The 23217-nt window shown below is 46.4% G+C and overlaps 1 protein-coding gene across 4 annotated transcripts in view; it reads right to left on the bottom strand.

The window, feature by feature from the left end:
- LOC124115239 (cytochrome b5 reductase 4-like) overlaps positions 1–23217 on the bottom strand; it is a 120974-nt gene that overhangs the window by 7323 nt on the left and 90434 nt on the right. For all 4 annotated transcript variants that reach the window (XR_007222869.1, XR_007222870.1, XM_048402452.1 and 1 more), the window contains exons 6-11: positions 18982–19033; positions 11640–11791; positions 6114–6146; positions 4009–4134; positions 3147–3287; positions 1102–1254 (exon numbers count right to left, since the gene is read on the bottom strand). Coding sequence is in view for 2 of the 4 variants with exons in the window: in XM_048402452.1 (XP_048258409.1) it covers positions 1102–1254; positions 3147–3287; positions 4009–4134; positions 6114–6146; positions 11640–11791; positions 18982–19033 (657 nt within the window). In the remaining 2 variants the exon portion in view is untranslated. The remainder of the gene's footprint in view (positions 1–1101; positions 1255–3146; positions 3288–4008; positions 4135–6113; positions 6147–11639; positions 11792–18981; positions 19034–23217) is intronic.

Raw genomic sequence — 23217 nt, 5'->3', positions numbered from 1 at the left:
TGGGATCGGGGTACGGCCCACTGAGTGCTGGGGTTAAAGGTACGGCCCACTGAGTGATGGGATCAGGGTACGGCCCACTGAGTGCTGGGATCGGGGTACGGCCCACTGAGTGCTGGGATCGGGGTACTGCCCACTGAGTGCTGGGATCGGGGTACTGCCCATTGAGTGCTGGGATCGGGGTACCGCCCACTGAGTGCTGGGATCGGGGTACTGCCCACTGAGTGCTGGGATCGGGGTTCTGCACACTGGGAGCTGGGATCGGGGTTCTGCACACTGGGAGCTGGGATCGGGGTACTGCGCACTGAGTGCTGGGATCAGGGTTCTGTGCACTGAGTGCTGGGATCGGGGTACTGCCCACTGAGTGATTGGATCGGGGTACTTTTCACTGAGTGCTGGGATCGGGGTTCTGCACACTGGGAGCTGGGATCTGGGTACTGCCCACTGAGTGCTGGGATCAGGGTTCTGCGCACTGAGTGCTGGGATCGGGGTACTGCCCACTGAGTGCTGGGATCGGTGTCCGGCCCACTGAGTGCTGGGATCGGGGTACTGCCCACTGAGTGCTGGGGTTAAAGGTACGGCCCACTGAGTGCTGGGATCGGGGTACGGCCCACTGAGTGCCGGGATCGGGGTACTGCCCACTGAGTGCTGGGATCAGGGTACGGCCCACTGAGTGCTGGGATCGGGGTACTGCGCACTGAGTGCTGGGATCAGGGTACTGCGCACTGAGTCCTGGGATAGGGGTACTGCGCACTGAGTGCTGGGATCAGGGTCCTGCCCACTGAGTGTTGGGATTGGGGTCCTGCCCACTGAGTGTTGGGATAGGGGTACTGCCCACTGAGTGCTGGGATCGGGATATCTGCCCACTGAGTCCTGGGATCAGGGTACTGCGCACTGAGTGCTGGGATCGGGGTACTGCGCACTGAGTGCTGGGATCGGGGTACAGCCCACTGAGTGCTGGGATCGAGGTCCTGCCCACTGAGTGCTGGGATCGAGGTCCTGCCCACTGAGTGCTGGGATAGGGGTAGGGCGCACTGAGTGCTGGGATCGGAGTACTTTCCACTGCAGAGTGGGAACAGGATGCGAACCACTAGATATACTCACCAACAGACAGACCACCAATCCAGGGTGTAAGTGCACCGTCTGGATAGATCTTTATCATCAGGTACAACACACGGCCTTGTTCTACAAGGATGTCTTGCTCACTGGATCTCAAAGAAGGAAAAACTACAGTGTAACTTCGGGCTAGTTCCATCCCTGAAAGTGAGACGAGTAAAGCTGTAATAAAACATAGACTCTTGTAAACCAAAGTGCAGATGTCCATACAAGGGTAGATATGACCTGTGAAGATCCAGGTAGACAATAGGTCTTCAGCAACCCATGCATGCCGTAAGAGGTGATTAACAGGATTGGGTGGTCAGGCTCACTGACTTGGTTGATGCATCGTATCCCAATTGTGTAGATTTATGCTCATGTCAATCATTGTCTGGTCAAGGCTCAATTATTTACAGACTGGCGTCATATAGCTGGAATATTGCTGAGTGCGGCGTGAAACAAGAGCATCACATTAGCTAATACACCAACAGTCTCATCATTAGGCTTTTGAGGCAAATGACGAGGAGCTGTGACGACAAAACAAACAACATCCCTTAAAGCCTTTCCACTCAGTCCAGGGGCACAGCGGTTTGACCATCAGAAGGTTTGGAGTATGTATCCAAGGAGAGAATATTTAAAAATTCTCTTGATTTGGATGAAATCAATTGCTTAAGTAACCTTAACATGGCAGCATAAGAAGTGGGTAGAATGTACCCTTACACATGACGTTGTGTGTACCCTGCATGTGTATCTGCCTTCAGGTCTGTATATGGGTTCAGATAGACGCATGGAAGTCAAATTGTAATGTGTGTAGAATACATGTGACATGTACATGGGGCTCACATCCAATGCCTGCCATGTGACTCACCTGAGATATTATGTTTGATGTGTACATGGAATCCGAGGGGCACACACCACTCACCTGAGATATTATGTTTGATGTGTACATGGAATCCGAGGGGCACACACCACTCACCTGAGATATTATGTTTGATCTGTACATGGTATTCGAGGGGCACACATGACTCATCTGAGATATTATGTTTGATATGTACATGGAATCTGGGGGGCACACACAACTCACCTGAGATATTATGTTTGATATGTACAAGGTATCCGAGGGGCACACACAACTCACCTGAGATATTATGTTTGATATGTACAAGGTATCCGAGGGGCACACACAACTCACCTGAGATATTATGTTTGATATGTACATGGAATCCGGGGGGCACACACGACTCACCTGAGATATTATGTTTGATATGTACATGGTATTCGAGGGGCACACACGACTCACCTGAGATATTATGTTTGATATGTACATGGTATTCGAGGGGCACACACGACTCACCTGAGATATTATGTTTGATCTGTACATGGAATCCGAGGGGCACACACGACTCACCTGAGATATTATGTTTGATATGTACATGGAATCCGGGGGGCACACACGACTCACCTGAGAAATTATGTTTGATATGTACATGGAATCCGAGGGGCACACACGACTCACCTGAGATATTATGTTTGATATGTACAAGGTATCCGAGGGGCACACACAACTCACCTGAGATATTATGTTTGATATGTACATGGAATCCGGGGGGCACACACGACTCACCTGAGATATTATGTTTGATATGTACATGGTATTCGAGGGGCACACACGACTCACCTGAGATATTATGTTTGATATGTACATGGTATTCGAGGGGCACACACGACTCACCTGAGATATTATGTTTGATCTGTACATGGAATCCGAGGGGCACACACAACTCACCTGAGATATTATGTTTGATATGTACATGGAATCCGGGGGGCACACACGACTCACCTGAGAAATTATGTTTGATATGTACATGGAATCCGAGGGGCACACACGACTCACCTGAGATATTATGTTTGATATGTACATGGTATCCGAGGGGCACACACGACTCACCTGAGATATTATGTTTGATATGTACATGGTATCCAAGGGGCACACACGACTCACCTGAGATATTATGTTTGATATGTATTTGGTATCCAAGGGGCACATGACTCACCTGAAATATTATGTTTGATATGTACATGGTATCCGAGGGGCACACACATCCGTGTCCCTTCTGGTAGCTGCACACATAACAGCTTCGTGTCAGGGCTAACTTCTTGTATAGACTGAATCGTGCACTGGCGGTAAGACACTTCTGAAAGAGAGAGATACATCAAATGTATTATCACCCTGTACTAATATGAACGTGCTGTTTACAAAATTTCAGTGACAGAACTTACCTGAGGGCTCCACATTTTTACACCAAAAAAACACACAAACACTCCCAGACATTCTAATACCCATTTCACCTGATCCTACTCAACATCTTGACCACTTCCCCCATAAAATAGGTCTCCAGCAGCCCATTCTGGTTGTAAAAGGCCATCAAATAGATCGGGTTGTCAGACTCGCTGATTTGGCTGATTGAGTGTCATCATATACCTACAGCATGGACAAGTGCTCACAAAATAGATCACTGGATTGTCTGATCAAGACACGATTATTTACAGGTGGTCATCATACAGACGGAATTTTGCTGAGTGTGTCTTTAAACAACAAACAAACAAAAACAATTTAATCACAATATTCACTATACAGATTTTATTGGTTTGAATGTCAATATGATCCATGTGTCAGTCTTGTGTTGCAGTAGTCCTTCCAGTTCAGGGAAAACCACGCAAACAAAATGAAAACACCAACTTGTATTCTGTCAGGTACTCCAAAACCTTTGGTTTTTGGTGGGTTTTTTAAAGTATTACCCAAACCTTGATTTGTTTTATTTTCAGATCACAGTTCTGTTTTGTTCACAGGATCTTTTTGCCCATAGTGATGAAGCTGGTGTTGATATTGATCTTGTTATTTATAAAATGACAAACCTCTCTCTGCTGTCTTTACCAGGGTGCCATGGTCACTCTGATTGGTCCCCAATGTCTGCCACTGCTCGTCAGTCACCGACTTTGGCATAATGATCTCTACCTTCCCATTGTCCTTGTGTACCTTAACTGCAGAAAAACAAACAGTATCAGTGGACCAGTGCCCATCAATAACAGGCAAACCTCCACACATTGGCGCCAGTGTCAAATCGGAGTCTATGCAGTCACTCTGGGATTTGTGGAAACTGTAACACCCATGTTTCCGCATCATCTGGATCTCCAGGGCTCGAATTTTGGTAAACCTACACAACGCGAAGCCTGTGGTTCTCGTGATCTCAAATTATCCACCTCATAATTTGAGATGGCAAGAACCCCAGGAATGGATCCAGTGGTTAGGGTAGGTTTACCGAAATGCAAGCCCTGGAGATGTTTCGTAGTTAATCATGTATTGCCAATATACACACAAACCAGACAACGCCATTCTTAGTATGAGTGAGTGAGTCAGTGATAGAGTGAGTGAGTGAGTGAGTGAGGGAGGAGTGGGTGAGTGAGTGAGTGAGTGAGTGAGTGAGTGAGTGAGGAGTGAATGAGTGAGTGAGTGAGCGAGTGAGTGAGGGAGGAGTGGGTGAGTGAGTGAGTGAGTGAGTGAGTGAGTGAGGGAGGAGTGAATGAGTGAGTGAGTGAGCGAGTGAGTGAGTGAGTGAGTGAGTGAGTGAGTGAGTGAGGGAGGAGTGAATGAGTGAGTGAGTGAGTGAGTGAGTGAGGGAGGAGTGAATGAGTGAGTGGGTGAGTGAGTGAGTGAGTGAGTGAGTGAGTGAGTGAGTGAGGGAGGAGTGAATGAGTGAGTGAGTGAGTGAGTGAGTGAGTGAGCGAGCGAGCGAGTGAGTGAGTGAGTGAGTGAGTGAGGGAGGAGTGGGTGAGTGAGTGAGTGAGTGAGTGAGGGAGGAGTGAATGAGTGAGTGAGTGGGTGAGTGAGTGAGTGAGTGAGTGAGTGAGTGAGTGAGTGAGTGAGTGAGTGAGTGAGTGAGTGAGGGAGGGAGGGAGGAGTGAATGAGTGAGTGAGTGAGCGAGTGAGTGAGTGAGCGAGTGAGTGAGGAGTGAATGAGTGAATGAGTGAATGAGTGAGTGAGTGAGCGAGTGAGTGAGGGAGGAGTGGGTGAGTGAGTGAGTGAGTGAGTGAGTGAGTGAGGGAGGAGTGAATGAGTGAGTGAGTGAGTGAGTGAGTGAGGGAGGAGTGAATGAGTGAGTGAGTGAGCGAGTGAGTGAGGGAGGAGTGGGTGAGTGAGTGAGTGAGTGAGTGAGTGAGTGAGGAGTGAATGAGTGAGTGAGTGAGCGAGCGAGTGAGCGAGTGAGTGAGGAGTGAATGAGTGAGTGAGTGAGTGAGGAGTGAGGAGTGAGTGAGTGAGTGAGTGAGTGAGTGAGTGAGTGAGGAGTGAGTGAGTGAGTGAGTGAGTGAGTGAGTGAGTGAGTGAGTGAGGAGTGAATGAGTTGGGTTTTATATTGCTTTTAATATTATTCCAGTCAATTCATGGAAGGGGACACCAAGAACCAATGTGAACTGGGTCTTAGCTTAATGAGTTGATGCTTTACTCTTCAGAATACCCCACCATCCCTTCTCACAATACGTGAACACCTACTCAAGGTTACAGAATTCCATCTTAATTTGATTGTTGAGAGATTATTCCAGTGTTGTGCATCTTCACTGTGGAACCAGCTGCAACACCTATAACAGCCTAGGTCCCTTTCATCCTCAAAGGGGGCATGGTTGGCCCCATGCAACAGACAGTTAGCCTGAACCTGGTTGCCTCGTGACAAAGTTGTCTTGAGTGAGTGAGTGAGTAAGAATGGCTTTACAACTCAAATAGTGTGGCTCAACCCTCCAATCAAAAAGCTTCTAGAAAAATACCATATACCTGACAACAGACATAAAATTTACATAGACATACTTGATAATGAAGTAACATCAAATTAATTCTTGATTGTTTAGAAGATTACTGAGGGACTTACAATTTAATATTCTTCAACAAAACTCACAGCCCCCACACCGGAATGTTAAATGATTGGTCTCTCAGCAAAGGGATGAACATAAGAACCACAAATATACTCACCGTTATAGTCTGGTATGATGGATTTTTCAAGTTCTGGAAACAAACATATTTTGTTAATCAATACAATTGAAACAAATTAAAACAACCAGACATGCCAAGAACTTAGATTATAACACTTGAACAGTCCAGACACCCGATCCTGTTAGTCATTGAGTCTAGACACCCGATCCCCTCTGTCACTGAGTCTAGACACCCGATCCCCTCAGTCACTGAGTCTAGACACCCGATCCCAAAAGTCACTGAGTCTAGACACCCGATCCCCACAGTCACTGAGTCTAGACACCCGATCCCCTCAGTCACTGAGTCAAGACACCCGATCCCAAAAGTCACTGAGTCTAGACACCCGATCCCAAAAGTCACTGAGTCTAGACACCCGATCAACTCAGTCATTGAGTCTAGACACCCGATCCCCTCAGTCACTGAGTCAAGAGACCCGATCCCCTCAGTCACTGAGTCAAGAGACCCGATCCCCTTAGTCACTGAGTCAAGAGACCCTATCCCCTCAGTCACTGAGTCTAGACACCCGATCCCCTCAGTCACTGAGTCTAGACACCCGATCAACTCAGTCACTGAGTCTAGACACCTGATCCCTTCAGTCACTGAGTCAAGACACCCGATCCCCTCAGTCACTGAGTCTAGACACCCGATCCTCTTAGTCACTGAGTCTAGACACCCGATCCCAAAAGTCACTGAGTCTAGACACCCGATCCCCTCAGTCACTGAGTCTAGACACCCGATCCCCACAGTCACTGAGTCGAGACACCCGATCCCCACAGTCACTGAGTCTAGACACCCGATCCCCTCAGTCACTGAGTCAAGAGACCCGATCCCCTCAGTCACTGAGTCAAGAGACCCGATCCCCTCAGTCACTGAGTCTAGACACCCGATATCCTCAGTCACTGAGTCTAGACACCCGATCCCCTCAGTCACTGAGTCTAGAGACCCGATCCTCTTAGTCACTGAGTCTAGACACCCGATCCCCTCAGTCACTGAGTCTAGACACCCGATCCCCTCAGTCACTGAGTCTAGACACCCGATCCCCACAGTCACTGAGTCGAGACACCCGATCCCAAAAGTCACTGAGTCTAGAAACCCGATCCCCACAGTCACTGAGTCTAGACACCCAATCCCCACAGTCACTGAGTCTAGACACCCGATCCCCTCAGTCACTGAGTCTAAACACCCGATCCCCTAAGTTACTGAGTCTAGACACCCGATCAACTCAGTCACTGAGTCTAGACACCCGATCCACTCAGTCATTGAGTCTAGACACCTGATCCCCACAGTCACTGAGTCTAGACACCCGATCCCCACAGTCACTGAGTCTAGACACCCGATCCCCTAAGTCACTGAGTCTAGACACCCGATCCCCTAAGTCACTGAGTCTAGACACCCGATCCCCTCAGTCACTGAGTCTAGACACCAGATCCCTTCAGTCACTGAGTCTAGACACCCGATCCCCTCATTTAATGAGTCAAGACACCCGATCCTCTTAGTCACTGAGTCTAGACACCCGATCCTCTTAGTCACTGAGTCTAGACACCCGATCCCCTCAGTCACTGAGTCTAGACACCTGATCCCTTCAGTCACTGAGTCTAGACACCCGATCCCCTCATTTAATGAGTCAAGACACCCGATCCTCTTAGTCACTGAGTCTAGACACCCGATCCCCTCAGTCACTGAGTCTAGACACCTGATCCCTTCAGTCACTGAGTCTAGACACCCGATCCCCTCAGTCAATGAGTCTAGACACCCGATCCCCTCAGTCAATGAGTCAAGACACCCGATCCTCTCTGTCACTGAGTCTAGACACCCGATCCCCTCATTTAATGAGTCAAGACACCCGATCCCCACAGTCACTGAGTCTAGACACCCGATCCCCTCAGTCAATGAGTCAAGACACCTGATCCTCTTAGTCACTGAGTCTAGACACCCGATCCCCTCAGTCACTGAGTCTAGACACCCGATCCCCTCAGTCAATGAGTCAAGACACCCGATCCCCTCAGTCACTGAGTCAAGAGACCCGATCCCCTCAGTCACTGAGTCAAGAGACCCGATCCCTTCAGTCACTGAGTCAAGACACCCGATCCCCTCAGTCACTGAGTCTAGACACCCGATCCCAAAAGTCACTGAGTCTAGACACCCGATCCCCTCAGTCACTGAGTCTAGACACCCGATCCCCACAGCCACTGAGTCGAGACACCCGATCCCAAAAGTCACTGAGTCTAGACACCCGATCCCCACAGTCACTGAGTCTAGACACCCGATCCCCACAGTCACTGAGTCTAGACACCCAATCCCCTCTGTCACTGAGTCTAGACACCCGATCCCCTCAGTCACTGAGTCTAGACACCTGATCCTCTTAGTCACTGAGTCTAGACACCCGATCCCCACAGTCACTGAGTCTAGACACCCGATCCCCACAGTCACTGAGTCTAGACACCCGATCCCCACAGTCACTGAGTCTAGACACCCGATCAACTCAGTCACTGAGTCTAGACACCCGATCCACTCAGTCACTGAGTCTAGACACCTGATCCCCACAGTCACTGAGTCTAGACACCCGATCCCCACAGTCACTGAGTCTAGACACCCGATCCCCTAAGTCACTGAGTCTAGACACCCGATCCCCTAAGTCACTGAGTCTAGACACCCGATCCCCTCAGTCACTGAGTCTAGACACCTGATCCCTTCAGCCACTGAGTCTAGACACCCGATCCCCTCATTTAATGAGTCAAGACACCCGATCCTCTTAGTCACTGAGTCTAGACACCCGATCCTCTTAGTCACTGAGTCTAGACACCCGATCCCCTCAGTCACTGAGTCTAGACACCTGATCCCTTCAGTCACTGAGTCTAGACACCCGATCCCCTCATTTAATGAGTCAAGACACCCGATCCTCTTAGTCACTGAGTCTAGACACCCGATCCCCTCAGTCACTGAGTCTAGACACCTGATCCCTTCAGTCACTGAGTCTAGACACCCGATCCCCTCAGTCAATGAGTCTAGACACCCGATCCTCTCTGTCACTGAGTCTAGACACCCGATCCCCTCAGTCAATGAGTCAAGACACCCGATCCTCTCTGTCACTGAGTCTAGACACCCGATCCCCTCATTTAATGAGTCAAGACACCCGATCCCCACAGTCACTGAGTCTAGACACCCGATCCCCTCAGTCAATGAGTCAAGACACCTGATCCTCTTAGTCACTGAGTCTAGACACCCGATCCCCTCAGTCACTGAGTCTAGACACCCGATCCCCTCAGTCAATGAGTCAAGACACCCGATCCCCTCAGTCACTGAGTCAAGAGACCCGATCCCCTCAGTCACTGAGTCAAGAGACCCGATCCCTTCAGTCACTGAGTCAAGACACCCGATCCCCTCAGTCACTGAGTCTAGACACCCGATCCCAAAAGTCACTGAGTCTAGACACCCGATCCCCACAGTCACTGAGTCTAGACACCCGATCCCCACAGCCACTGAGTCGGGACACCCGATCCCAAAAGTCACTGAGTCTAGACACCCGATCCCCACAGTCACTGAGTCTAGACACCCGATCCCCACAGTCACTGAGTCTAGACACCCAATCCCCTCTGTCACTGAGTCTAGACACCCGATCCCCTCAGTCACTGAGTCTAGACACCTGATCCTCTTAGTCACTGAGTCTAGACACCTGATCCCCACAGTCACTGAGTCTAGACACCCGATCCCCACAGTCACTGAGTCTAGACACCCGATCCCCACAGTCACTGAGTCTAGACACCCGATCAACTCAGTCACTGAGTCTAGACACCCGATCCACTCAGTCACTGAGTCTAGACACCTGATCCCCACAGTCACTGAGTCTAGACACCCGATCCCCACAGTCACTGAGTCTAGACACCCGATCCCCTAAGTCACTGAGTCTAGACACCCGATCCCCTAAGTCACTGAGTCTAGACACCCGATCCCCTCAGTCACTGAGTCTAGACACCTGATCCCTTCAGTCACTGAGTCTAGACACCCGATCCCCTCATTTAATGAGTCAAGACACCCGATCCTCTTAGTCACTGAGTCTAGACACCCGATCCTCTTAGTCACTGAGTCTAGACACCCGATCCCCTCAGTCACTGAGTCTAGACACCTGATCCCTTCAGTCACTGAGTCTAGACACCCGATCCCCTCATTTAATGAGTCAAGACACCCGATCCTCTTAGTCACTGAGTCTAGACACCCGATCCCCTCAGTCACTGAGTCTAGACACCTGATCCCTTCAGTCACTGAGTCTAGACACCCGATCCCCTCAGTCAATGAGTCTAGACACCCGATCCTCTCTGTCACTGAGTCTAGACACCCGATCCCCTCAGTCAATGAGTCAAGACACCCGATCCTCTCTGTCACTGAGTCTAGACACCCGATCCCCTCATTTAATGAGTCAAGACACCCGATCCCCACAGTCACTGAGTCTAGACACCCGATCCCCTCAGTCAATGAGTCAAGAGACCCGATCCCCTCAGTCACTGAGTCAAGAGACCCGATCCCTTCAGTCACTGAGTCAAGACACCCGATCCCCTCAGTCACTGAGTCTAGACACCCGATCCTCTTAGTCACTGAGTCTAGACACCCGATCCCCTTAGTCACTGAGTCTAGACACCCGATGCCCTTAGTCACTGAGTCTAGACACCCGATCCCCTCAGTCACTGAGTCTAGACACCCGATCAACTCAGTCACTGAGTCTAGACACCCGATCCACTCAGTCACTGAGTCTAGACACCCTATTCCCTCAGTCACTGAGTCTAGACACCCGATACCCACAGTCACTGAGTCTAGACACCCGATCCCCACAGTCACTGAGTCTAGACACCCGATCCCCTCAGTCACTGAGTCTAGACACCCGATCCCCTCAGTCACTGAGTCTAGACACCTGATCCTCTCTGTCACTGAGTCTAGACACCCGATCCCCTCATTTAATGAGTCAAGACACCCGATCCCCTCAGTCACTGAGTCTAGACACCCGATTCCCTTCAGTCACTGAGTCTAGACACCTGATCCCCTCAGTCACTGAGTCTAGACACCCGATCCCCTCAGTCACTGAGTCTAGACACCCGATTCCCTCAGTCACTGAGTCTAGACACCTGATCCTGTTAGTCACTGAGTTTAGACACCCGATTCCCTCAGTCACTGAGTCTAGACACCCGATCCACTCAGTCACTGTGCTAGACACCTGATCCCCACAGTCACTGAGTCTAGACACCCAATCCCCTCAGTCACTGAGTCCAGACACCCGATCCCAAAAGTCACTGAGTCTAGACACCCCGATCCCCTCAGTCACTGAGTCAAGACACCCAATCCCCTCAGTCACTGAGTCTAGACACCCGATCCTCTTAGTTACCTTGTAAGACTGGCTTAAATGTTGCTAGCCATTTCTAACCTGGAATCCCCACAGGGACTAGCATATAACTAAGGTGAAGCTCTGCACTGTGACACTTAGCACCATAGATTATGTTTCTGGGCTACCCACAAATATAAATGAGTGCTCCGACTTACCTATATGCATCTGATAGGTGTGAGTTTCAAGGAATATGTTGATTTTAAGCTTCCTGTCATTTAAGTCGATGGTGACAAATTCATCTTTCATGGCCAGCCATTTTGTGTAGACAACAATGGTTACAGACTTGGCATTCTGGAACCAGTCATGTCTGCAAATAACAAACTCAGCTGTATACTCAATACAATAAATGGCTTTATATTTGTAGCAGGCAAATGCCAGAGATGGAAATATATTTTGCCAATAAACCTGCACAAGAAGCCATCAACTTAGAATTAGATTTTCAAATAAATCTTGCCAAAGGCCATCTGTACATTGCTTCAATTCCTACTGTTAAACCAGTGTGCCACTGGTCCAAAGCCTGAGACTAGTACAATTCGGTTTGGTCTAGTAAGCTCAGCTAATAGCTAATCTTCAAACACTAAAATCTAATGAAAATGATGGTAAGAGCCTTGTTTGGGCTCATAGACTCTAAAGATTTTGGCATGGACTGTGTCAACACCGCATGCATCCCCTCCCTATCACCGTCCCTTTTACTCCATTACATCAATGCCTCATATTCACAGAGCCTTACAGCACCAGTTATAAAAATACATATTTACCAAAATAAGCGATGGCGCTGGCACATCATCTGTCACAGAGTTTCTATCGCAATTTATCTATAAATGGACTTTCTGCACAGGAGGAAGTGCTATTTCAACATGTCACTTGACAAGAAATATCAAACTTTTTTCCCTAAAACGAATCTATGGTTCATGAAGAGAATGGACAATTTGGACTAGAAAGAGATTCAAGTCTGACAAAAGAAAAATCTTTTTTTTTTTTTGTCTTAGGGAAAATGTGAGACGAAATGTCCCATCAGTGACAGGATAACCACTTCATTGTTACCTCAAAAATCAATACTGGCTCTAACCAGGGGACATAGGGAATTGATGGTTTTCAGGGGGAGCTGCCAGCATCATCTACATCACACAACTTGAAGCTTCCTTCCTAAAACACCACGCACAATAACGTTCAGTCTCGACAGCCAGAAACACCTGCTCAAACTGCTGATGAAGCATTAAGCATGATTGTATCATGACTTTGTAAATGACTAAGTCTTGATTGTGATTGGTCAATCAGAGGTTATAAATCACAGTAACATTCCCCTTATTCAAATAGCTGCTTTGCTGCACACATTAATAATACAGCATTAAGCAATTTTATACACATTGGCTTTGGACTGTGTGAGTGAGTGAGTATGGTTTTAAGCAATATTCCAGCAATATCATGGCCGGGGGACACAAGAAATAGGCTTCACACAATGTACACATGTTGGGAATCGAACCAAGGTCTTTGGTGTGATGAGCGAACGCTTTAACTACTAGGCTAACCGACCGCCCCCATTGGCTTTGGAAAACAATATTGATTGTGAATTGTTAATCAGGTAGGGATGTATCTAGGAATCTAAACTAACTGCCCTTAGCATGCAAATTGGGAAAATCTTGTTTAGAAATGGGATTTTTTGAAGTTTGTATTAAAGGGCATATGAATATTGCATTATAACCTTGAATTCAATGCATTAATGTAAAAATAGACGCTCAAAGCTTTTCCTCGTTGATGGTCCTTTATCAGTAAAATACCTCAACTAAGCCATCACATTACTATTTACAACATGAATTGGGAAAGTTTTAATTCCCATCTGGGATTGTTTTCTGAAAATTCCTGAGACATCGGCCTTTGGGCAGGTCCTGATAATTCCCTGACAGAGGTTTTAAAATCAATATTCAACAACCCCCCATAACGGCATTTAACGTAGAAGCTATTTTCCCCCAAAAACTCCAAAGATGGGGATGTACATTTACACAAGGTAAAAAAGAGTATGGGGAATTAGGCGTGGGCTGCTTGGTATTTTACCAAATGATGAAATACCAATCAGAAGCGCTTGTAAACGATGTTTTCAGTAATCCTAGGAGGCAGTCTGTAGGCAAGATACTGCATTAACAATATATCGCATCCATCTCTTCCAAACCATCCTCTGATCAACTAACTCAAACAACAATAATCGTCTTAAATCCCAAATCCTGAATTACCCCAAGAAGAATCGAAATCCTACACGAGCGGTGTGTACTTGTGACAAACAAAGCCATACGGTCCTATTAGCATTGATTGGATGCTGCTCTCCACCCAAACAATCCCCCCAATAGAACAGGAAACCCAGCTTGACCAGATCACGTATCTACACTATCCATGTCATGCTTCTACAAATATCAAACAGCCACTCAATACATCGTCCAATAGTTTTAGACAAAGATCAATACAATCCCAAGACTACGAAAAAACAATTTTTGCCATGGTGATTAAGAAAAAGCAGATTTTGATTCAAACTGAACGTCACAGATGTCGAGTTCTACTCCATCCTAAAACACAGATGGCGATGGCATGCTATTTACGCTTCAGAATGTTCTGTGTCTTTTCTGTTAAATGAAGAGTCTCCTAATAAGCCATCTGCATACAAGCGGAAGAATTACCCTGATTGCAAGTCATTGGTACAACATGTGGAGGTCAGTCTCGCGCCAGCTTGTTCGCCCATGGCAACATCACCTCACATAGAAGGTTAACACATTCATTGAAAATGTAAATATTGGGAGTTTATGGGAAAATGATGATATTTCTAATCAAAGTGACCATTTCGCTTGCAATAGCAAGTGTTGGTTATGGCTTCAGAAGTATCAGTGGCTTTCTAAGATTGGCTTTTCCAGAGAACTGCATCTGCAGTTATTTTTTCATTCAAAGTTTTCAACATCACCGCCTTGATAAGGTTCTGAGAGAGATTGTGAATTGTGATTCATAATTCCACTTTTAACAGCATTTTATTTTTATATATTTTTTTTATTTTTATAGAATTATTCTAACTCATTTATACATCATGTTTTGCAGATGTTGTAATGTAGGCCTTAGAGAAATTGGGTTTTCCAATAAATATCACTTTGTGGGCCTTGCAGGTATCTTGGGCCACTAGGCACCCTAAGAGCTAATTGAATGTGCTTCATTCTACAGACAGAATGGCTTCATGCTACAATTCAAGAATGATTCAGTCTTCACTAGAACTGATGGAAAGTCATACCAACAGACGTTAAAAGATGGTACTTGTTGTTACCCTGTCTGGCGCTCGGCATTAAGGGGCTAAAACAAGGACTGGTCGGCTCGGAGTCAGTATACTGTGTTAGAGTGGGGTATTCATGTTAAACTGCGGCATGGTATCTCAGTGAGCTAGCACTATAAATCGGCATCAGTCCAGACTAGTACAAGCATCCACACAAACACATACACGTACATGCACGTCGCTATATAAGTGCAATAATCTTGGACGCGACATTAAACCCAATTTCACCTCACAGAAGTAGGACCAAGCATTAGGGCCTTCTGTATTCTGTCAAATGGCATGTTGTGGACCTAACTCTACAAAGCAGGCCTTCTTAGGTAAAGGTGTCCAACAGTCTCCTGAAGTGAACTGCTTGTGACAACCATAGCACTAAATCTGCATGATGGAACTAAGACCTGGGTGTGACCTTGGGCTCAACGAAAATGTTTGTGACAGTCCCACCTCCCCTAGTTCTCCACAGACTTACAACAGTCGTAGTACTGAGATGCTAGCTGCATTGGATAATCGGATAACCAAGTAAAGACAGCACCTCTTGCTGAAGGGGGAAGGTACATCTATTTGTTCCTAAAGAGTGTGGTGGTCGAAGGATGTACACCAATTACTTGGCCATTAATTAATTGCTGTGGTGAGGTGAAATGGCGTTCATCGTCGCGTTAAAGATTACTGCACTTATATCGCAACGTGCATGCATGTGTGTGTGCGTGCGTGCGAGTGTAACTGTCTGTCTGTCTGTGTCTGGACTACTGTCGATTTTGTAGTGCTAGCCCAGTGGGACGCCATACCGCAGTTCTAACATGGATACCCAACTCCAAGCCAACAGTCCTTGTCTTGTCCCCTTAGTGCTGAGCACCAGGCAGGGTAACAACAAGTACCATCTTTTGGTATGACGTGGCCAGGGATCGAACCCACGAACTTATGCTTTCTAGGCAGACACTCTATCCACTAAACCAAGGAGGCGGTCTCCATTAATAAACAGAACATCAAACATGTTATCAAAACTCTAAAAAGAATGTATTTGCATGCACACACTCTAAATCCACATATGCAATCAATTAGTAGTGTTCCTTTTCATTGATTCCATCAACGCTGGTTTCAGTTTCCAGCCAAAGAAACAGTCATAAGATCTGGCATTGATTTTTCACCACTTGTTCATTCCAATTAATCACCAGATTCAGTGCAACCAAAGGTGCAAAAGATTGATACCAAGGTTCCAAGGCATGCTGCTATTGCCATGGTTAATGCAAAATAGACTGAAACACTTTGAAAATGCTTCATCAACTTTAACTCGAAATCATAAAAGATGTGTCTTTGTGCTCAAGTCCATCTCCAAACACATTGAATGAGATTCAAACCCATGCAATGACACGACAATGTCATGTTCTATTATCTCATGCTAAAAAGCCTGAACTTTATTTAATTTTTGATGCCAATTTGTTAAATATTACTGAAAGAATTGAATATTCTAACCCAGGGAGTACTATTCTAAACTTGGGGCCTATTCTAACCGAGGGAGTACTATTCTAAACTGGGGACCTATTCTAACCCAGGGAGTACTATTCTAACCCAGGGAGTACTATTCTAAACCGGGGACCTATTCTAACCCGGGGAGTACCATTCTAAACAGGGGACCTATTCTAACCCGGGGAGTACTATTATAAACCGGGGAGTACTATTCTAAACCGGGGACCTATTCTAACCCGGGGAGTACTATTCTAACCCGGGGACCTATTCTAACCCGAGGAGTACTATTCTAAACCGGGGACCTATTCTAACCCGGGGAGTACCATTCCAAACCAGGGAGTACTATTCTAAACCGGGGACCTATTCTAACCCAGGGAGTACTATTCTAACCAAGGGAGTACTATTCTAAACCGGGGATCTATTCTAACCCGGGGAGTACTATTCTAACCTGGGGACCTATTCTAACCCAGGGAGTACTATTCTAAACAGGGGACCTATTCTAACCCAAGGAGTACCATTCTAACCCGGGGAGTACTATTCTAAACCGGGGCCCTATTCTAACCCGGGGAGTACTATTTTATCTAACCCGGGGAGTACTATTTTAAACCAGGAAGTACTATTCTAACCCAAGGACCTATTCTAACCCAGGGAGTACTATTCTAAACCGGGGACCTATTCTAACCCAGGGAGTACTATTCTAAACCGGGGACCTATTCTAACCCGGGAAGTACTATTCTAACCCGGGGACCTATTCTAACCCGGAGAGTACTATTCTAACCCAGGGAGTACTATTCTAAACCGGGGACCTATTCTAACCCAGGGAGAATACTCGGACCCCATGGTACCGCGGCATTCATCGTATCGCAGCATTTGTGATTTCCGATAGTTCACGTGGGACACGTCTCTTAGCGACTGTCTATTAATGCAAATCAGTAACCAGGAAGTGCTCACTTCGTAAACAATTTCAATTTCCTCGGAATGTTCCGTCTGCTTTAAGTAAGGAGTTATTAATCCGTTGATACATATTTCTGGCATCTGTTGTAATATTGCCTTACCCCCATCCATCAATGGCCAACGATATAACCCGCAGTTCCCCAAGTAAACTTTCTCTATCGACCTGAACTAGTTCATCTGCATATTCATGGCGACTAATGAGGTAACGGAAGTTACGTAGTTCGCACATTTTTTCCCCGCTCTGTGCCCAGAATCTATTGGGAGATCATAACGGCCATAATGCCAAACTTAGAAATACGTTCTTCACTAGTAACCAAAAGATAAATACATACTTTGGGCATACTAGGAGTGCTTTTTATATAATTATTGTTGACTTTAAACATTTTTCCATTTTGTGACAAATTGTTGTCATCCAATTTTTTTTAAACAATCTTAAAATATCATTTCTGATATTTTGAAGTTGACTTATAAAAATATTTTACTTGTGCTGTCTTTGCACTTGTATGGACAAATCACTGATGTCTGGCATGATCATACCAAGTGGTTGGTAGGATTATGTCCTGTTTTTGCCCAATTTGGACCTCCATACACAACTTTTCTCTGTACCGCGATACGATGGAGTTCTCTCCCTTGTCAAACAGAGCGCGAGGCCCGGCTTTTACTCGGAGCTACTGATGTAAATAATGAACTTTTATCAGTAAAATATGCATTGTTTGATAACATGAATGATATCTGATACAGAGAACACGAAAAATCATAAAGGTTAGTGAGTGCATTTTGTTCCGTTTAGCGTACATGACAAGTACCGCGATACCCCGAGGTTGCAGGCTACTATTCTAAACCGGGGACCTATTCTAACCCGGGGAGTACTATTCTAACCAAGGGAGTACTATTCTAAACCGAGGACCTATTCTAACCCGGGGAGTACTATTCTAACCCGGGGACCTATTCTAACCCAGGGAGTACTATTCTAAACCGGGGACCTATTCTAACCCAGGGAGTATTATTCTAACCCGGGGACCTATTCTAACCCGGCGAGTACTATTCTAAACCGGGAACCTATTCTAACCCGGGGAGTACCATTCCAAACCAGGGACCTATTCTAACCCGGGGAGTACTATTCTAACCCGGGGAGTACTATTCTAAACTGGGGACCTATTCTAACCCAGGGAGTACTATTCTAAACCGGGGACCTATTCTAACCCGGGGAGTACTATTCTAACCCAGGGAGTACTATTCTAACCACAGGACCTATTCTAACCCGGGGAGTACTATTCTAACCCCAGGACCTATTCTAACCCAGGGAATACTATTCTAACCCCAGGACCTATTCTAACCCAGGGAGTACTATTCTAACCCCAGGACCTATTCTAACCCAGGGAGTACTATTCTAACCCAGGGACCTATTTTAACTCAGGGACCTATTCTAACCCTTGACCTATTCTAACCCAGGGAGTACTTTTCTAACCCGGGGAGTACTATTCTAACCCAGGGAGTACTATTCTAACCCCAGGACCTATTCTAACCCAGGGAGTACTATTCTAACCCAGGGAGTACTATTCTAACCCCAGGACCTATTCTAACCCAGGGAGTACTATTCTAACCCAGGGAGTACTAGTCTAACCCAGGGAGTACTATTCTAACCCCAGGACCTATTCTAACCCAGGGAGTACTATTCTAACCCAGGGAGTACTATTCTAACCCCAGGACCTATTCTAACCCAGGGAGTACTATTCTAACTGCGGTCACCATGGTGTCGTGTCCTGCATGGCTTGACTCACCTTGGGGGCTGAGGTCCTGATGGTGGCTTGAGGTTTAATGGGTTAATGGATCCTGAAACAGAACACAATCATAATAACATATACATCTGGAATTATGCCTTTCTCCTTGATGTACTTTTCAAATATTGCTCAGATGCCCCTTATCTTGTGATCTTAAAAGGCAAAACACAAGTTAAGCTTCAACTGATGCCGATCCATCAGGATACAGTACAAATGGAATATTCTGATGAAACCAGAAGATCAGGTGAAAAAAAGTATTTCATCTGCAAACAAGTCTTCTCATTTGCTTACAATTTCGATAAGATCAAAGTTTTTATCATGCTGCCTGTGAGATCAAAGCACCAGACTGACTTTTTATTATGTGCCTAATGCCAAAGTGCAGGTAGTGGACTGACTGCCTACCTTGATTGTACTGGTAAAGAAAGCAGATTAAATATGGCATCAAATCCCATGGGGAGCTCTCATCAATATTCAAGCTCAAATCAAAAACTTAGAAATGGGTGTACATGCAGTTTTCTTTCATCTAGCAACCAACTCAACTCGGCAAGTAGATTTAATTAGCGAAGGCTGTGAGAGAGACTTATCACCAGCACACACCCTCCATTGATTGATCCACATAGGCACAACACAAGCCACAGCATAGCAGGCATCTGCCGAGACACATTCACTACACAGCATAGCATAGCAACATGGGCACTACCCCAGCCACAGCATAGCAACACAGGCACTACACCATCCACAGCATAGCAACACAGGCTCTACACCAACCACAGCATAGCAACACAGGCACTACACCAGCCACAGCATAGCAACACAGGCTCTACACCAGCCACAGCATAGCAACACAGGCACTACACCAGCCACAGCATAGCAACACAGGCAGTACACCATCCACAGCATATGAACATGGGCACTACCCCAGCCACAGCATAGCAACACAGGCACTACACCATCAACAGCATAGCAACACAGGCACTACACCAACCACAGCATAGCAACACAGGCACTACACCAGCCACAGCATAGCAACACAGGCTCTACACCAGCCACAGCATAGCAACACAGGCACTACACCAGCCACAGCATAGCAACACAGGCAGTACACCATCCACAGCATATGAACATGGGCACTACCCCAGCCACAGCATAGCAACACAGGCACTACACCATCAACAGCATAGCAACACAGGCACTACACCAGCCACAGTATAGCAACACAGGCACTACACCAACCACAGCATAGCAACACAGGCACTACACCAGCCATAGCATAGCAACACAGGCACTACACCAGCCACAGCATAGCAACACAGGCAGTACACCATCCACAGCATATGAACATGGGCACTACCCCAGCCACAGCATAGCAACACGGGCACTACACCATCAACAGCATAGCAACACAGGCACTACACCAACCACAGCATAGCAACACAGGCACTGCACCAGCCACAGCATAGCAACACAGGCACTACACCAGCCATAGCATAGCAACACGGGCACTACACCAGCCACAGCATAGCAACACAGGCTCTACAACAGCCACAGCATAGCAATACAGGCACTACACCAGCCACAGCATAGCAACACAGGCACTACACCAGCCACAGCATAGCAACACAGGCACTACACCAGCCACAGTATAGCAACACAGGCACTACACCAACCACAGCATAGCAACACAGGCACTACACCAGCCATAGCATAGCAACACAGGCACTACACCAACCACAGCATAGCAACACAGGCTCTACACCAGCCACAGCATAGCAACACAGGCACTACACCAGCCACAGCATAGCAACACAGGCACTACACCAGCCACAGCATAGCAACACAGGCACTACACCAACCACAGCATAGCAACACAGGCACTACACCAACCACAGCATAGCAACACAGGCACTACACCAGCCACAGCATAGCAACACAGGCACTACACCAGCCACAGCATAGCAACACAGGCACTACACCAACCACAGCATAGCAACACAGGCACTACACCAGCCACAGCATAGACCTCACACAGTTAAGTTTTACAATTTATGCAAGGACAGCTCAATACCAAAAATAACACTGACAGTGGACCTCCTCCATCAAGATGGCCAGTCATTGTATTGTCACATGCGTCAGTGAGCACGAATGACTGACCAAATGCTAGCTGGCAGAGATGATCAGAGACAGTTATTGTCTTACAATGGATGGAAGGACAACTTGCTACATTTGTAATCTGGCACATCTGTACTGCTGCAGGCATCCCTGGGTGATGAAGTCAAATTGGTTGGATACTCAGCTCTCTATATAATGATTACAATTTAGTTTTTGTCTGGTAACTCAAATTACCCAGCATCAAAGGCTGATGACTAGTTAGGTCATTAGATGAGGCAATTACTGGAGATGAATATGGTTGGATTTTTAAATAAGATCACTCTTGGTTGAAGGCCCAGCATAGAGTAATGTTAGAGCTAAGACTGCTGTAAATCTGTATCAATGTATTGAAGTTACAATTTCTTTGAGCATTGGTTGAAGGTCCTGCATTAAGCAATATTAGAGCTACAATTGTTCTAAATCTGTATCAATGTATTGAAGTTACAATTTCTTTGAGCATTGGTTGAAGGTCCTGCATTAAGCAATATTAGAGCTACGATTGTTCTAAATCTGTTTCAAAGCATTGAAGTTATGGTTTCCTTGTTCATGGGGGGCCATTGGCTCTTGGTGCCGTGACTATCGTAGGTCTATGCTTTAGTACAAGAGTTACTATAGACGCTGTCCAATGATCGCATGTTTCACGGGGGCCTAGGCCAGGGCCTGTTGCACATAGAAGACGTATGGCCATGGTGCTAGTACAGTACAATAACATCCATGTATGGACAGAGGCCCACTGCCTAGGCCAGGGCCTGTTGCACATAGAAGACGTATGGCCATGGTGCTAGTACAGTACAATAAGATCCATGTATGGACAGAGGCCCACCGCCTAGGTCAGGGCCTGTTGCACATAGAAGACGTATGGCCACGGTGCTAGTACAGTACAATAACATCCATGTATGGACAGAGGCCCACCTCGTTTACAGATGATTCATGTGTTAGGAGAACATACTGTTCGGAACCGTTAAAAACATCCAACTTGTACCGCACCAACAAGGACATGTGACATAAGCATTAACGTTGTATTACACAATCACCGTGGTAAATATGCCAGGAGGAAAAGAGTCATCCAAATTTTCATTAAATCTAGTATTCCATACTGAAAAAATACTGATTTTTCACATCACTCAATACACATGGAAGCCATATGTAGCAGGAGCCACAACTTTCCAGCCATTCACGCCTAGAGCTGCAGTCTGTCATGACTACTTTTGGATAAGTGCCCCACTAACGGTGAAAGGTTTGTTAATGGCAAGGTTTCAGAAATATAATCGAAACAGAGGGCCATTTTTTTCGAGGTCAATGACCTCATGCTTTCTGGCAATTTTAAGTGCCGACAATATGCCAGTTACTTTAAACACATTACGCTTCATCAACATAGAAAGTTGTCCTAATAGTACCGCATATCATCCACCGTCTTCACCATTTTCCAACCCGGTGAGAATGAACAATGATGAGGGACACAGGTGGCCCAGTCATCTCAGGTGCCACAATTCGCATGCAGAGTTGTGTCCCTTGGGCACACTAGAAACCAATGAACTTGGGATTAAATCCTGGTTCACCCCAATTGTTTCTAGGTTTGTCAACCCGTGATTTCCACCTAGGAGATAAACACCTGAGACCTGTATCATTTCGGGCTTTCCTCCCACATCAAGCTGACATACCACAATATAACTGGAATACTGTTGAAAGTGGCATACAATCCCGACTCACTCACTCGCTAATACAGCCAATACAGCCAAAGTTCTTCCCTATTCACCCAAATAATGACCAGGTAACCTAGACTCAGGCGATCAAATCTCAGAGTCGTCCAGTTGCCTCAAGGAACATGGAGCAGACTACTGTGGATGAACTGTAAATATACTCACATTCTCCTGAAATATGCCAACTTGTTTCACAGGGTACAAAAACTAAATTCGAAAAAGTGAGTGAGTATGATTTGAACAGTATTTCAGTTATATCACAGTATGCCTGCTCAAGGTGTGCCTTAGACAACTGGGAATGCGTAAAAGCCCTGCCGAAGATTGAGTCATCTTCAGAATGAAGATAAATCTAAAACAGCTAAGCTGTCATGTAGCTACAGTAATAGTT

Source organism: Haliotis rufescens, unplaced genomic scaffold (genome assembly GCF_023055435.1).
Source record: "Haliotis rufescens isolate VD_foot unplaced genomic scaffold, xgHalRufe1.0.p SCAF_26, whole genome shotgun sequence".
In the NCBI taxonomy this organism is placed as follows: domain Eukaryota; kingdom Metazoa; phylum Mollusca; class Gastropoda; order Lepetellida; family Haliotidae; genus Haliotis; species Haliotis rufescens.
The sequence above is the reverse complement of the archived record's forward strand: the minus strand, read 5'-3'. Positions and strand labels throughout refer to the sequence as shown.